The sequence below is a fragment of the Neolamprologus multifasciatus genome, chromosome 5 (genome assembly GCF_963576455.1).
Source record: "Neolamprologus multifasciatus chromosome 5, fNeoMul1.2, whole genome shotgun sequence".
NCBI lineage: Eukaryota > Metazoa > Chordata > Actinopteri > Cichliformes > Cichlidae > Neolamprologus > Neolamprologus multifasciatus.
The window spans coordinates 24514280-24530063 of NC_140443.1; the positions used below are offsets into that span (position 1 = coordinate 24514280).

The window sequence follows — 15784 nt, forward strand, 5'->3', positions numbered from 1 at the left end:
CCCCTCTCACCTCATCATCGGCAGTGAACGACCAGTTGCCTAGTGACGAAAAAACTGTCCAGCACGGCTGATTTCCTGCGTTTCCAAAATCTCGTCGCTGGCGCTGACCTAGGGGGAAGTTTTTTCCTCCCAGCAGATTTGTTTGCGTCGCATTCACAGCAGGATGTGGGACTGAATAGAGCCGTTACGCTTGACGGGAGCGGGTCCTGTAAACCTTTGGCGTTTCGGGCCTCGTAATGAAGCGTTTTGAGGAATGATGAATAATTACACTTTCATCAGGGTCGTTGGGAAAGGGAGCTATGGGGAGGTGAACTTGGTGAAACACAAAACAGACCTTAAACAGGTGAGAAACAGAGAGCGGTTGTAAGTGGAAACACACCCCAGATATGTTAAAATAAGCACGCCTTTCAACCACATGCTAAACGTTTTCGTAGAGACCCTAAAACCCTGCTAAGTACTGCTAGCACAAAGTTAGCATAAGTCCTGTAAAGTCTCACGGACTGAGTTAAGGTTTTATACCCACTGAAAACCAGTGTTTCTGCTAACTTTGGCATTAAAACAACAGCTTAAGCTTCTTGACCACTGTGATGATAATATTTCTGTACTCTATTATTGCGTCTCACAGACGTGAAGTAGTCCATTTATAACTGACTTATAAATCAGAACTCTTTGCTCCTATAACTCAGCTTTTCATTGCACAATTTATTTTCTTTCACGATGAAGCATATATGAAATCATCGTGGCCCTCCTGCAACACGATTTTTGTGGGCCAAAGTTTGTATGTACGTGAATATTTGTAATGATTTCTGTGAGATATACTTTGCCAGTTACAATTAGAGTACCATGTGTAACTCCAGAACTTTGTTTTATTTGGATTAAACTATTTTCTGATATTCGTTTTGTTTGTGGTACAACTTGTCATATTTGCTCGATCCAGCGTGACAGATGGATGCAATTAGCATTTTCTGCCGTTTTGAAACCAAGAATTCCATGTTAAAATTAATTCTCTCAGCATTATTTTGGAATAGAACCATATCTCATTCAGAAAGTTATTTTATTGTGTGTTCAAATATGTATGTAAATAAGTTTACAGGACTATTTGAATCTTCTTTTTATTTCTTTTTTTCATATTTTAACTAGCCAATACATTTTTTTTTTATTAATTTTTCCGTAATTACAGACCCGTTATGAAATACCAGTGAAATGTTCAGGCATGTCTTTAATAGTTTCCGAGATATTCATATTCAAACATTTCCTCAGATTTCAATGTGAGGAACAAGGTCTGAAAGTGGCTGATCTATCCATCCTATTTATTTTTCACATATGTCACAGTGGGAGCTGGGCATTATTCAAGATGTCATAGGGCAAGCAGCAGTATGGCACCTTCTAGCAGTGAGATGACAGAGCTACCCGTTACCATTGTGGGTTGGCCTTTTAAAAATATATAGAAAAGTAGTTAATAAATGAAGCTAAAATTTTATAGTAATCATTATATATCTCCAGCCAGAGGACCATACATTTCTTAGGTGAATCAGAGACAGTCAAATGTAAACATTTTTAATACAAATTTTCAATGCATCTTTTAATAAACTTGTATGCATTCATATAGTTTAGTTTTTGTTTTTTAATGTATTTTTTCATTACAACTATTGACCAGTGTACTTCATTAAAGGTGATCCCAGGCTGCTAGTCTATAGAGGAGTTGCTCTCCAAACAGAACAAAGGCATAGACTTGTAAAATCTATTCAAAGTTGCATAGTTTTTGTTTTTCAGCACACATGTTTGTGTTTCTTGTAGTATGTTATAAAGAGATTGAATTTGACCACCTCCTCCAAACGTGAACGACGTGCTGCAGAGCAGGAGGCGCAGCTGCTGTCTCAACTGCGCCATCCCAACATTGTGACTTACAAGGAGTCCTGGGAAGGAGATGACTGCCAGCTGTACATTGTGATGGGTTTCTGTGAAGGTGGAGACCTCTATCACAGGCTTAAACAACAAAAAGGAGAGCTGTTACCCGAGAGGCAGGTGGTGGAGTGGTTTGTCCAGATAGCCATGGCATTGCAGGTGAGTTCTGCATCAGTTTATGCATTTTTTCCATCATTTATTCACATGAAGTGACAATCAATCTCTTATTTCTCTTATTTTGTATATCAGTACCTACATGAGAGGAACATTCTTCATCGGGACCTTAAAACGCAGAATATCTTCCTGACGAAAACCAACATCATTAAAGTGGGGGACCTTGGCATTGCCCGAGTACTGGAGAACCAGAATGATATGGCCAGCACACTCATAGGAACCCCATACTACATGAGTCCTGAACTCTTCTCTAATAAACCTTATAACCACAAGGTATTTTAAATATCTGTTTAAAATGACTCCTTGTCTTTGAAGTTATATAAGCAGGGTAAAGGACTGGGATGACTTATTAAACACAAATGTGTAGTATATGGAGTCAAACACATCAGCTAGGAGGCAGCAACTCTCAGGGCTTCATTAAAGGGCACATTAGCACATGCATAAATAGGATTGCCTTGATTGTTGTTCCCAGGCCATTGGTGCATAGAGGGGTTGTTCTCTAAGCAGGACAAAGACATAGACTTATGTAGCTATAAGTCTATGTCTATGTTACGTAGCTATTAAAAGTTTTCTTTTTCAACGCAGAAGGAAAGCTTTGGCACAGTGCACAGAGACAGTGTGCCAGGATGATCACATAAGAAATGAACTAAAAGGTTTCTTTCCCACAGAAGTGAAACAGTGCTAGCGCTCTGCCAAATAGGTTATGGCACCAAACTGTATGTGTAACTTTAGCTTCCCTCATGTAGTGTTTTATTGGCTCATTACATGTTAGCACACTGTGCAGTATAACCAAGAAATGTATCCACTAATACTGGCCCATATTAGGGCAAAATGTTATGTAGCTGAGGTATCCAGCTTATAAATGAAAGAAACTGCAAGTAGTAATATTAACAAGTACTTATGCTTTGAGTACTTAATTTAAAGGTCACATTATGCCAGGTACAAAGTCATGAAGTCCGCTCTCATGAATGATGCTCCCATAGACTTTGTATGATAATGATGCATACATCTTTTTATGATTTTTCTGTCTCTAGTCAGATGTCTGGGCCCTGGGCTGCTGTGTATATGAGATGTCTACACTGAAACACGCCTTCAATGCCAAGGACATGAACTCACTGGTGTATCGTATTGTAGAGGGAAAGGTGAGCTTTATATTTTAACATATTTATGTTTTTAAAAAAATATTATTAATTTTTTATTCGTATTTTCTTTAGGTAAAGTATTGTAAGTTACAGTATCTATTCATCTATCTTTGTCTGGGTTACGATCTGGAACACCCGCCAGTCTGCCACAGGGCTAACACAGTGAGGCATACAACTGTTTACACTCACATTCACACCTATGGTCAATTTAGAATCACTTGTTAACCTAGCCCATGCATGTCTTTGGACTCCAGGAGGAAGCTGGAATATCTGAAGAGAACCCACACAGACATGGAGAACATGCAAACTCCTTACTGAATAAATCCATTTTAATATATTATATTAAAATAATATCTATACCACAATGTAGTTTAATGAGCCTAAAACGTTTGGGTAATTTTGTGACTGTCACTTAAGCTCACTTGTTTACAAGCCCAGACTGTGGTTTCTGTGTGACTGATAGGTGTCTTCAACCATTTGGATTTGTTTTTTAATAATTAACACTTGTCACATGTGGTTTATTCTGAACGGTGATAATTGTCTTCTGGGTTTCTAAACAGCTTCCACAGATGCCCAGTAAGTATGAGCCCCAGCTTGGAGATTTAATCAAAAGCATGCTGTCTAAGAGACCTGAAGACAGGCCCGATGTCAAACTCATTCTCCGGCAGCCCTACATAAAACGACAAATTGCCATGTTCCTTGAGGCAACAAAAGAGTAAGTTCCCTCTAAGTCATTTTAATGAAAAAAAATCAAAAATGGTGTTTTGAAATTTTCTTTGTATGTTTTTATAACCTGATCATTTCTGCCCCTCTCTTTGTGCAGTGATCTGTTTGTTCTTAAAGGCTTATTATGTGTCTTGATTTTCACTTCCCCAGAAAAACTGCCAAGTCACGAAAAAGACCTGTTGGTGGCAGTGGTGATTGTAGGACCAGCAGTGTGTCACCTGTGATGTCATGTCAGCCAAAGCCTGAGAGGCTGGCTCCCAGTCCACAACCTGAACCTCGTGCCAGGGTAAAGCGGGTAAGTTAAGGATGAATACTAATACTGATTTACCGTAATAAAATGAATCCTATGACTTATATTATTTTTATTTACACAGTGGTAGACTGATGGAAGCCTACACATATCAGTGTGTAATGGTAATGATACTCAGTCAATCCTTTCTTTTGAGTTTTCTTATTTTCATCTCATCTGCGCTCATTAAAAAAACGCACCCCTTTGTGGAAAGTATTTGTTTTCTACTTGGATATAGCTGCTACATAGAAAGAACACTCCTATTAAACTTTTTGTGATTAAGTTAAAGATGTTCATATAAACAAGGAACCCTCTGTGATTGTTGTTTTTGTTGTTAAACTCAGAAAGACGACAAATCACAACACTTTAAAGGCCGGAACGGTGTGGTAGACAGCACTCCCATCCAGACGCCTCCGCCATTCAAACCCTCTTCACCTGATGCTCTCAGAGCATCCCTGCTTACTGTTAGCAACATTGATATTGATATCCCAGTGCAGCAGGACAATGACCTGATACAGAGACAGGTGCAGAAGCCCCAGCCTGTCGTGTCACATCACTGGGCAGCTAATGAACCTCTCACGCACAATGTGAGCAAAGAGAGCAAGGTGAGAGGGAAACCAGATCCCTCTCCCGCTCCTTCGCCACTAAAGCCCCCTCTGAAGTCTGTATCACGTGTTTGCAGCACGAGAGAAGACGAAGGGAGGGTGGCCAGTGACTTGTCTGACTTTCAGCGACAGGCCAAATCAAACCCTGCGGACAAGTTATCTATCTCAGGGGAGAAAAAGATTTCAGATATGGACGATAAGGATGACACCATGGAGTTACTTAAAAAAGCTGATCCACGGGACCCAAATATAGAAAACGAGGTTCTAGAAGCAGATGCAGACAATAAGAACAACACTGTGACTCTTTTCAAGCATGCTCCAGCACACCTACCTACCTCAGACATCCAAGTAAGTGTCCTAAAGTACCTTCTTTTGATGTTTTCATCTGAAGTGTTCAGTGTTTGTTTTATTTGTTCAATTGTATCTCTGTAGGAAAGCCTAGAATCTACTGAAAAGCTGTTAGAGCCACTCCCTCCACCACTGGTGAGTGCTAAGTAATGCAGATATAGTATAGTACACGTTGCCTTGTGTTTATGCAATTGTATTTGTGTTTTTTCAGGAACCCGTTAAGGAAGAATCTCCCTTACAAGCCAGTAAGCCAGATCGAGCTGCTACATGTCTAACTCCTCTGTACCTATCATCAGAACCATCTATATCACAGCAGCACAGAGGAAAGCACACAAGACAGAAACATGAGGACCAGGACAAGGTAAAGACTGATACAGGAGTGATGTTGCTGAAATCATTATCGTTCTAATGATATTTTAAAGGAAGGGCAAGACAAAAAAGAATGTGCTGCTGATCTTCTTTCACTGACCTTTCACTGACTCTCCAGTGAGGAAATTTCATTTAGCATTTGTTTTGGTTAAGATCTGTTCCTAACCACTTTCTATCGCAGTGCTAGCCAGCCAGCATGCATGACAGTAACAAAGGAGTGAGTTGGGCTAATTAAAGCAGTTGTTGCATCTTGTTTTGTCCTTTCAGTCCAAGGTGGCCGCTCTTAGACCTTTACCTCAGCTTCCTGTTGATACTGTAGCAATGGAGGGGAAAAAGAGGAGCAGGAGGAACTCTGAGACCAAGAAAGCTGATGTGACTGTGACCTCAGAATCAGTTAGCTCCCATAATGATGGACTTTTACCAGCACCACAGGTGAGGGCATTCCCCTAAAACCACAGCTTTTAATTTCTGAACATTTGCTTTGCCTAAGACATAACGTTTTTGAGAAAGATAACAGATTATCTATATCTGCATTTTTTAATCTTCTACATCTTAGAAACAAATGTCAGCAAGAGTAAAGAGAACAGTGTCAAAACAGGAGAAAGGCCAAGTCTATACTCAAACTTTGATATTTTATTATTTTCTTATTACAATATGATGACGTCAGCCTGTTATGGCATCGTTTGACGATGTAGGGCGTCGTATTGGAAAAAATAGAAAATATGTTGTTCAGCTCCATTTCATATGTTACATTATTCAGTATAATTTCTTGAAAGGTTTCTTCATGGTCAATCTTTACTTTGGGTGCTAACAATGAAAGTCAAGGTCAAATGTTTAGCTGATCTATCTAGCTGATCCCAAGGCCTAGAATGTTGTTGTAAAGTTTGAAGATGATCTATAATAAATTTTGGGTAACAGTTTTTACTGATTTTCACCAAAATGAAATCACCTCGAACTGTGAATGCTAGTCTGCTAACCAACAGATAGACAGACAGACAAACAAATAGATCCAATTACATACTCGCTGTCTGTGGGGGCAGAAAGGTTATTTCTGTTTTAATTCTTGTCATGTTTGACAGTTTATGCAATATTGTTCTATCAAATTTTATTTTTAGGATCGTCCCCTCTCTGCAAGAGAGAGAAGAAGACTGAGGCAGTCCCAAGAGAATGCCAGACAACCATGTACGATACTCGAAACTCAAAGTGGAGCATTTTGTTGCAAAACAAACAAAAGGATTTACAGAAATTAATATTTGTTTCTACATTTCTGTCTCTGATTAGTTTTCTGTCTTCCCCAGGTGTTAGTGCTGTACGGAGGGCATCTTATGATGTCACGTCCACCAAGGCTGAGCACGACAGTGCCCCATTTACTCGATCTGTGTCTGCCTCTTTTGCAGAGTCCAATAGTAAGGTACAGACATGCCACCCACTGTGACAGTGCATTGACTTTACTGTTCATTTGTAAGCTACATTACATACTGACTGTGGCACTGGCCTGACTGAGAGTGACCCACTGCAAATTCTGCCTATTGTGAGGCTAATCTGATCCTGTCGTACTGAGTCTGAAACACAGATCTATGTTGTATCAGCAGGATAAGCTGCTGGAGCAAAAATCAGATGAAGATGAATGCAGCTCATCCGCAAGTTCCACAGAGCGTTCAGAAGGAGACTGCAGGGAAAGGTAAGAGCATACGGCAGTAGAATTGAGTGCAACTTAGCTGAATTATAAAACTGAACCAAAACCTAAATTTTCTTAAACGTGTGTTTATAATCCATGTTTTGTGGTCTCTCTGCAGAAAGACTGAATCCAGCGACATGCACGACTTAGTTAATATGATGACTCAGACTTTGAGAATGGATGTTGGAGATGGTGTAAGCGAGGGGGACAGAGGCAGATTTGGCTCTACCGCACTGCCAGAGTTTAAACTGAACAGGAAGTACAGGGATACCCTGTTGCTTCATGGGAAGGCTCGAGAGGAAGCGGAGAACTTGTCACTCGGTCAAATAGGTTAGATGCTTTGTTCAAACAAAGCAATATGTCAGTTTGCAATATGTCAGTCTTTATGAAACTCCATTGTGTTAAATATGTATGTCACTTCAGAAGGCTCCCCATCTGGTCCGGCCAAAATAAGAAGAGCCATAGAACGTCTGAGAACAGATGTGGTGAAGGGCCTGGGGGTCAAGCTGTTGGACAAAGTGCTGGAAGTGATGGAGGAGGAGGATGACGCTAAAAGAGAAGTGGGTAAAACACATCCAATATCAAGATAAAATTACATGGATAGGTCCAGGTTTAATAAACCCTATAGTAGTGGAGAGGAGAAAAACATTATTATACCAATCTTCTTGGTTTTAAATAAATCAAGAACAACATCTAAACAAGTGCAGGCCTCACTTCTCTCAGTTCACGTCAAAGCTTATGGGAGAGCTCCAAAGAGAAAACCACTGCTGAATAAAAAGACCACAAAGGCTCATCTCACATTTAATAATTTTTAATTCTGCTTTCTACCAGAAAATTCTGAAGGAGAATGGGTGGTGATCCATTTGTGCCCTGAAGCTCAAGTATACCGGCAGGTCTATATAGCTCAAAAAACCCCAAATGAAAATTTTTGAGTGGCCTAGTCAAAGTCTGGACTTAAATCTGTTTGAGATCCTGTGGCATGACCTTAAACCCTCCACTGTCGCTGAATTAAAATAATTCTGCAAAGAAGAGTGGGTCAAAATTCTTCCAGTTTTGTGAAAGACTTATTGTCAGTTTTCACTTGATAGCAGTTCTTGCTGTCAAGGGTGGCACAATTAGTTATTAGTTTTAGGTTTTTCACACAAGGCCAAGTAGGTTTGGGTAGCTTTTTTCCTACATGAAAATATAATCTAAAAACCATATTTTGCATTTACTTGGATTATCTTTGTCAGATATTGGAATTTGATGTTGCTAAACATGAAAGTATGGCAAATATGGAAAAAACTAAGAAATCAGGAAGGAGGTGAATACTTTTTCATGGCCTCGTACATTCAGAATATCTGAGGCTAACAAATTTGCCATTAAAACGCCACTCATGAACATGTACAGATAAACATGCCAGTTCACAGTAAACTGACCCCACTTGTCTTCCTTTTTTTTTTTTTTAGCTGTGCCTTCGCAACCTGATGGGAGATGAGAAGTACCAAGCCTATGCTGTGATGGTGAGGCAGCTGAAATTCTTTGAGGATATGGCCTTTAAGATTTAAAAAGCACTATATATGAAAGCTTACATGTTTTTCACAATCGTCTGTGTGGAAAACCCGAATTAAGGTGGAGCTACAAATCTTAAATGATGACGCACATCAAGATGGTCTTTGCAAGAAATACACCAGCATTCATGTTCAAACATGGACTCAATTGAAAACTGCTCAAAGGCATTTTTTTCCTGCCACTACCAACATGATTGTTTGGGACTGTTATATTTTTTTCCAGACAACATGTAAGATCTCACTTCTGACTGCTGGTTTTGTCATGGGACTGTCATACAGATATAATCTTATTGTGTAAATCACATGTAAATTAAGTTAATTTCTTTCTCTTTTTTTTAAACTTAATTTCAGTATAAACACAAAATGTGAAAGCATCTAAGGATTTTCCAGATTCCTATGCAAATATTTCTGTCATGTTTAAGCACGCTCTGTCTTTCCATTTGCTGTAGAGGAATATCACCTTATTTATAATGCAAGCCAGAATTTCTAGAATGGTTTCATCTGTTGAGGACACTAAATCTTCCCCCTACTGCTCAATTGTATTTTATATTATAGCCAAAATAATGTAAATTAGATGTAGATATTAACATGTGAACAATTTCTAATAAATCCTTAATGTATTTCTTGTTTATACTTGTTTTATGTTGAAAACCACAATAAAACATGACTGCATGTGCATTCTCAGCATTCCCAAACATAAACATAATTTAAAAGAAAAACATGGACTGTATCAGGTGTTTATTATGTGAAACACAAGTTTCATTGCTGGGTAACACTGTAACAAAGGTTTCTTACTAAATGGTTCAAATGTGAATTGCAAGACTTCAGTACAACATCCAATATAAAAAGATGTATTAACAGGCAGATACGGGGTGCCTGCGAGTTATTTGTGTTTCTTCTTTTTGGTGCTTTCCTGAGGTTTTTGGCTGGGCTCTGCAGTGCTCTCTGGTAAAGCCGGCTGCCAGGACAGAGGATTCTTTCTGTACATAGGCCATGGAGGCAAGGTCAACTAAAGCAAAGAACAAACCCAAAATTAAGTTATGATGGATGTTGTTAAAGTGCTGGACAGGTGTGAAAAAACAAGCGAAAACAACAATGTGTCTAATTCTGCCATGTTTTCCTCTCAGGCTGAAAGGAGAGCAAGGACAGAAACATCATAGGTGCACAATGTATCTATCATGGCAAACTTACCACACAGGAGACAGCAAAACCAGCCAAGACAATGTACACTGTCCACCCGAACTGTTCAATGATCAGACCGTACACAAATCCAATCCCCTGCAACAATTACACAAATATCTTAAAATCTAACTTCTTAAGTAAAATTTTAAAAAAATAAAGATTGTGTGAAATTTTGGTTACTTACCGCTGAGATGAGTATTATTCCCTGGAAAATCTGTTCTGCCAGCTTCTGACCTTTATAATCCTGGAAAACAGTTGTTTGGGGAGGGAGGGGTGTGTGTCAATGAATGTCTTATTATTATACGTGAAAAGGATGTACACCATGATTGCTTAAGCCCTCCTATGCTACTTAACCCCCCCCCCCCCCCACACACACACACACACACAACACAAGCAATAACAGAAACAAGTACCAATGTCGTCATTAAAACAGTTTTTTTTTTCAGTGTAAAGTGTGCAGATGAATATAACACCAAGACCCTTCAATTCCCGACTGACGGTTGCAGTGTAGTAATGAATTTGTCTTATGGGTCCGAGCACACACATCAAGCTTCTTTAGGTAAGACAATGCATTTGCAATATCAATAACCAACTAATAGCTGCTGAGTCCTATGGTAAATCTATCTTTTAAATCTTCTTAATTAGGAAGAATGATCTTCTTCATGATTTTAGGTTTAGGGGATAAATCATATAACAGCTGTTACCTACGTAGCCACAGACACATTGGCCAGCTACCGTTAGACAGGTTAACTTTAGCACGAAAGTCCGTGCGAGCCTGACCGTGCAGTTTCTGATCAAATAACCCAATTACCGCTTACCATATGCGTGGGGATAGACTTGAATATAGGCAGCATGTTTCCAAATGAAATAAGCTACCATAAGCTTGAAAGAATTAGCGAGAACAAATCGAAGGAACTGAATTTCCGGTTTCAAAAAGATACGTCTGTAAACGAAAAGGACCCAATTATAGCGGAGGAAACCGCGCAAGCGCAAAGATCTACAACGCAGACGGATTGGACGAAGTCGTACGTGGTACAGTCAAATTTGAGTTTAGTGTTTGTGGGAATATATGATTGGCCACACAAGTGCCAGTCAAAATATGTGGCTCCATTATTTTACTCGTTATTTATATATATATATATATATATATAGCTTATGACACGTTTGTGTTAGTAAAACGCGACAAGATGTAGTTTTTCAGTCAGGCACATCAGAGACACCTCTTACTACGCGAGGGCGTGTGGATGGGGTGAATTTGTTGATGTTGAGTTGGCAGTTTGGCTTCAAAGTGAATTCTTCTTAAAACTCTGCAAAAATTGCAAGACTTTTGTTTGTTTGTTTGTTTTAACGTACTAAAAGCCGACGCTAATGTCCGCTAGTTTGCGGATGGTTTCTCGTGTTTATGAGGTTTCTGCCACGCAGCGGTACAGCAGCAGTCCTCATTAACTGCCAGATGATCCTGCGCTCCAGCCACCTCTGATGTTTATGTTTTAACCTTTTTATTATTTGGTTTGTTTTCTTTTCCTTTCACGTGTTGGAGGGACGGATGAGATCATTACTATGGGATTGAGGAGAGGTAGGTCAGTTTGAATCATTTGCACCTTGGCTGTAACTAGTTCTGCAGAGTGTGTGAAAAGCAGAAATAGAAAACTTGCAGAGTAATAATGAGAGGACTATATACTTACTGTGTCTTTCAGTTAACGTGATCATTCTTGTGCTGCTGGCTGTTGCCTTCCTCATCATAGTCCAGCGAAATCTCCTCAGTCTCAGTGACTTTTTGCACACAGAAAAGCCAGGTATGGTCATTATCTCTGTGTTCGAGTCTTCACTGTAGTGTGGGGCACACACTCTTGCGTGGAGCGGTTAGGTGAATTTAAGTAAAGCCATACAAAAAGTTGGTGTAATGCATTTTTAAATATGCCTTTATGTGCAGATGAAGGGGTGATTCTTCCCTTTGAGTCTGAACTGTCTCCAGACTTGAATTCGGCAAGGACGGGTGAGGAGATTCCTGTTCTCATCACCGCTGCTGAGGACAGACTTGGTGCTGTTGTTGCTGCCATGAACAGTGTGTACAGGAACAGCAAAGCCAATGTTGTCTTCACCATCGTGACCTTGAATGAAACCGTCACTCACTTAAAGTAAGGTATTTCAGCACGTCTCTCTCGTTAGGTGCGCAAAGGCGGGAGTTTGTGAACTTGGTCATATTTGACCTGTCGTTTTCTTTATTTTACAGAGCATGGCTGAGTAACACTAGACTAAACAGTGTCAAATATAAGATAGTAATTTTTAAGCCTGAGTTACTTAATGGGAAGATATCTAAGGATCCTCAGACCCCGGAGGCTGCAAAACCAGTAAGACAACTGCAGGCACACACATGTTGTTTGCATGCCTTCCCCACTAGCTAAAACTTGTTTTAACTGTATTTTTTTCAGCTGACTTTTGCCAGGTTTTATCTTCCTGCTTACATTCCCGAAGCAGAGAAAGCTATCTATTTGGATGATGATGTCATCGTACAAGGTGAGAAGTCTCCAGAAATGAAGAGATTTGGTTATGAAATGAGGCCTTTTTTTTTTTTTTTTTAAGATCAGTAAATTCTTTTCTGTTGTCTCTCAGGTGACATTCAGGAGCTCTATGAAACCAACCTCAAACCGGGACATGCCGCAGCCTTCTCTGATGACTGTGACTCGGCATCTGCCAAAGGCATTGTTCGTGGTGCAGGAAATCAGGTGGGCATGACCCACAAGAGCTTTTCAGAGTAAAACAAAAAGTTAAGAATATCATACACTGTGATGCTTAATTAGATGACAAATCTCTGTTAACAGAATAATTACATTGGCTTCTTGGATTTCAAGAAAGAAGCTATTAAGAAGCTGGGGATGAGAGCCACCACTTGCTCTTTCAATCCCGGGGTCTTCATTGCCAACCTGACTGAATGGAAGAACCAAAACATCAGCCAGCAGCTGGAGCACTGGATGGAGCTCAACACACAGTAAGTGATTCAGACTGGCGCAATAATGAAGGGACTTTAAACTAAGGAAAAAAATCCTACTGTTAGTTACAAAACATGAATTTAGAATAGAATAGGCCTTTATTGTCATTGTACATGTACCTCGAAATTTAATCCAGTGACTCTCTTTGTTTTAAAGCCGTGATGTTTTCCTTTTCTCAGGGAGGATCTATACGCTAAAACCCTCGCAGAAAGCGTTACCACTCCTCCACTCCTCATTGTCTTTTACAAACGCCACTCTAGCATTGACCCCATGTGGCACGTGAGACACCTTGGTAAGTTCTGGTTGATTTCTAATTTTAAAAATGAACAAACCAAAAATGGATTTTCCAACAATCACATTGTTTCGATGTCATAGTTTGTGAAGTGGAAACACCACAAACAAAACCTTAACGCCATAACCATAACTATAGCTCGTTACCCTAACCTTAACCACGTTCACGTTCTAACCCTCAAATCTAACTCCAAACCTTTTTTAAAAAATTTTTTTTTCCTGAGTGGACATCAGCAGGTTTATTTTTTCCATGTCATAAAACTATGACATCACAACAGTGTTCTTGTTCACTTGCAGCGTTGAACTTTGACCAACGTTAAAGCTGCTGATTCAAGAACAAGTCCAACGTGGAGATATCAGATACATCCACAAGACACAGGCTGCTTGACAAGCTTTTAAAGACACATTTAGCCTCAGAATCTAATTATTTATGTGGTCTGCAAGGCCAGATGAATACTATGTAAATTACTTGGGGGTAAATAATTTAAATAGGTAATTTTTTTCATGGTGCCAAGTTGTAGATTTCTCTGCCTTCTTTAGAATATAATGGATCTAAATGGCACCTTGTGGAGCTTAGGGTGCCATAATGACTTAAATGTGATAACTATTCTTTTACTCTTTTATCTGACTTCACCCATCAACTGTTTCGCTCTTCAGAAGAAAGCATGAATTTAGTTTTGTTTTTCCATGTTGACCACCACACAATAAGACACTTCCATTATGTTCGAGAAAAAAGCAGAGATTTCTACATCTGATATATTTAAAATGGTGGAAATCACACCAAAACAATCCAGATAGATATATGGCAGGCTGTTCATTAGTCTGAGTATTTTGCTGTAACTGACTTAAAACAGCCACCTCCTAGCCTTGTCTTCACTTTTAACTAATACATGCCAGTGTGGTCAAATGTCTCTGCAAAGAGGCAAATTGTCAGTGTCAGACTAGTCCTACAGCAACCTTTTGATGTCATTAAGTGACTTTTAATTGTGCAAAAACTCTGTGAAGGATAAAAGTATTCAGATCACATGTTTGATGATCATACAGGATGGTCCTGTTTTAGTGATAAAAAATGTTTCTCTTCATACAATAATGGATTATATTTTGTGCTTTCAGTGTTAAATATGCTAAATAAAAGAAACAATTCTGTTCATTTTTTAGGCGTAACAGGTGCTGGAAGCCGCTATTCTTCCCAGTTTGTGAAAGCTGCCAAACTCCTGCATTGGAACGGACACTATAAGCCCTGGGGGCGAGGATCCTCCTTTACTGATGTGTGGGACAAGTGGTTCATTCCCGACCCCACAGGAAAATTTCACCCTGTGCGAAGACACACGGGGGACAGCTAGACTGAAAAATGGGCTCCTTGAACCTTCAGATCGGGTTCGTAGCAGCAGGAAAACTCCTTCATATCTCAGGAACTATGCAAATGTCATGTGTTTGAGTTCCATCGTCCTCTGAATGTGGACCTGCCTATTCTCATCTTCCAATGAACAGAGATTTTTTTTCTATATCCAGAGTATATTGTTGATAGCTTCGAATTGCATTTTTTTAGAAATATTTTGTTAAACTAAAAGTAGACCATTTCAAATACTGTTTTACTCCCACTCAGCTGTAAGCCACAGAGCTAGTCTGCCAAGACCTTCTGGTAGAACATAAACCATCCTTGTCAAAGTAAATGGCTTTTAAGTAGGTGTGTTTAGCAGCTAAATAAGGATTTATTTACTTAATGTGGATATTAAATGACTCAGTTATCTGAGCAGTCGTTAGAGTGAGTCACAGCCACAGCTCATTCCTGCTTCTCTCTGATCAGCTTAGTTTGAATTATAATCATTAGCCATGCAAATTCCTCATGTCGGTACCTCAGTGCAGTACTTCCTGTGGAAAACTAATTTGATTATATTTAATTATTAATTTAACCTCTACAGGTTAACTGCAGTCAAACTAATGGTGCATGTTACTTTACCATAATAAACACTACCTGTCCCACTTTCATATTTAACAAAAAAACCCATTGGTGTTGTTTTGTTTTTTTACACAAACCACTAAGCTCACTGCACCTCTGCAGGAACAGAACAGCTTTGCACAAACATCTCCTACTTTAGTGCTTCATTATCAGCATTTTCCTACTACCTGTTTAAAGTCCCCTTACTGGTGTAAATGTCTTTTTTGTATATCAAATAAAGGTTACATGTTTATTAAACTCTTGTGATTCTTTTTATTTGTCCACTATCTGCTAAATGTTTTACAATTGCATCTTCTTCAGAATTTGGTACCTTTTGTGACAGTGTGCCAAATATCAAGCTTAAATCCAGAATTTGATTTGATTTCCCAAAAATAGCAGTCACCATTTATGAATCAGAAATTGCTACACTTTTCAAACATATGTCTGAGGGATCTGCAGAAAGTTGATAAATATTTGGAAAGTCCAGTCTTTTGTAATCATACCATTGCTTTTATGTTGTGTACAGTGAAGATACTGGTATCTTTGGTCACCTCTACATGTGCTGGCTCTCATTTTCCTAATAGGGATGGACAATA

At 39.2% G+C, this 15784-nt stretch overlaps 3 protein-coding genes across 8 annotated transcripts; 2 read left to right on the forward strand and 1 right to left on the reverse strand.

Moving 5' to 3' along the window:
- On the forward strand, positions 1 to 10101 carry nek4 (NIMA-related kinase 4). 5 transcript variants are annotated; one of them, XM_085159002.1, is made up of 16 exons: positions 1 to 343; positions 1798 to 2064; positions 2155 to 2352; positions 3114 to 3221; positions 3782 to 3936; positions 4098 to 4242; positions 4581 to 5189; positions 5274 to 5324; positions 5401 to 5550; positions 5799 to 5990; positions 6674 to 6740; positions 6857 to 6969; positions 7148 to 7239; positions 7355 to 7566; positions 7663 to 7796; positions 8685 to 10101. In XM_085159002.1, the coding sequence occupies exons 1-16, from the start codon at positions 254 to 256 to the stop codon at positions 8781 to 8783; spliced, it is 2682 nt and encodes an 893-aa protein (XP_085015128.1). In that variant the 5' UTR covers positions 1 to 253; the 3' UTR covers positions 8784 to 10101. The 5 variants fall into 5 exon arrangements, with proteins under 5 accessions (XP_085015128.1, XP_085015126.1, XP_085015127.1 ...); XM_085159000.1 differs by having other exon boundaries at positions 2 to 343; positions 7660 to 7796; XM_085159001.1 differs by having other exon boundaries at positions 2 to 343; positions 7151 to 7239; positions 7660 to 7796.
- Positions 9501 to 10943, reverse strand: spcs1 (signal peptidase complex subunit 1). Its single transcript, XM_085159015.1, has 4 exons — positions 10787 to 10943; positions 10153 to 10212; positions 9978 to 10064; positions 9501 to 9795 (listed from the first exon to the last, which is right to left on the reverse strand). Exons 1-4 carry the CDS (start codon positions 10820 to 10822, stop codon positions 9670 to 9672), a joined length of 309 nt encoding a protein of 102 aa, XP_085015141.1. The 5' UTR covers positions 10823 to 10943; the 3' UTR covers positions 9501 to 9669.
- Positions 10944 to 11170: 227 nt separating this feature from the next.
- glt8d1 (glycosyltransferase 8 domain containing 1) lies at positions 11171 to 15415 on the forward strand. Of its 2 annotated transcripts, none has more exons than XM_085159012.1 (9): positions 11171 to 11544; positions 11666 to 11764; positions 11902 to 12106; positions 12202 to 12319; positions 12401 to 12485; positions 12582 to 12694; positions 12821 to 12957; positions 13138 to 13250; positions 14408 to 15415. In XM_085159012.1, the coding sequence occupies exons 1-9, from the start codon at positions 11529 to 11531 to the stop codon at positions 14590 to 14592; spliced, it is 1071 nt and encodes a 356-aa protein (XP_085015138.1). In that variant the 5' UTR covers positions 11171 to 11528; the 3' UTR covers positions 14593 to 15415. The 2 variants fall into 2 exon arrangements, with proteins under 2 accessions (XP_085015138.1, XP_085015137.1); XM_085159011.1 differs by having other exon boundaries at positions 11172 to 11544; positions 12791 to 12957.
- Positions 15416 to 15784: the final 369 nt, after the last annotated feature.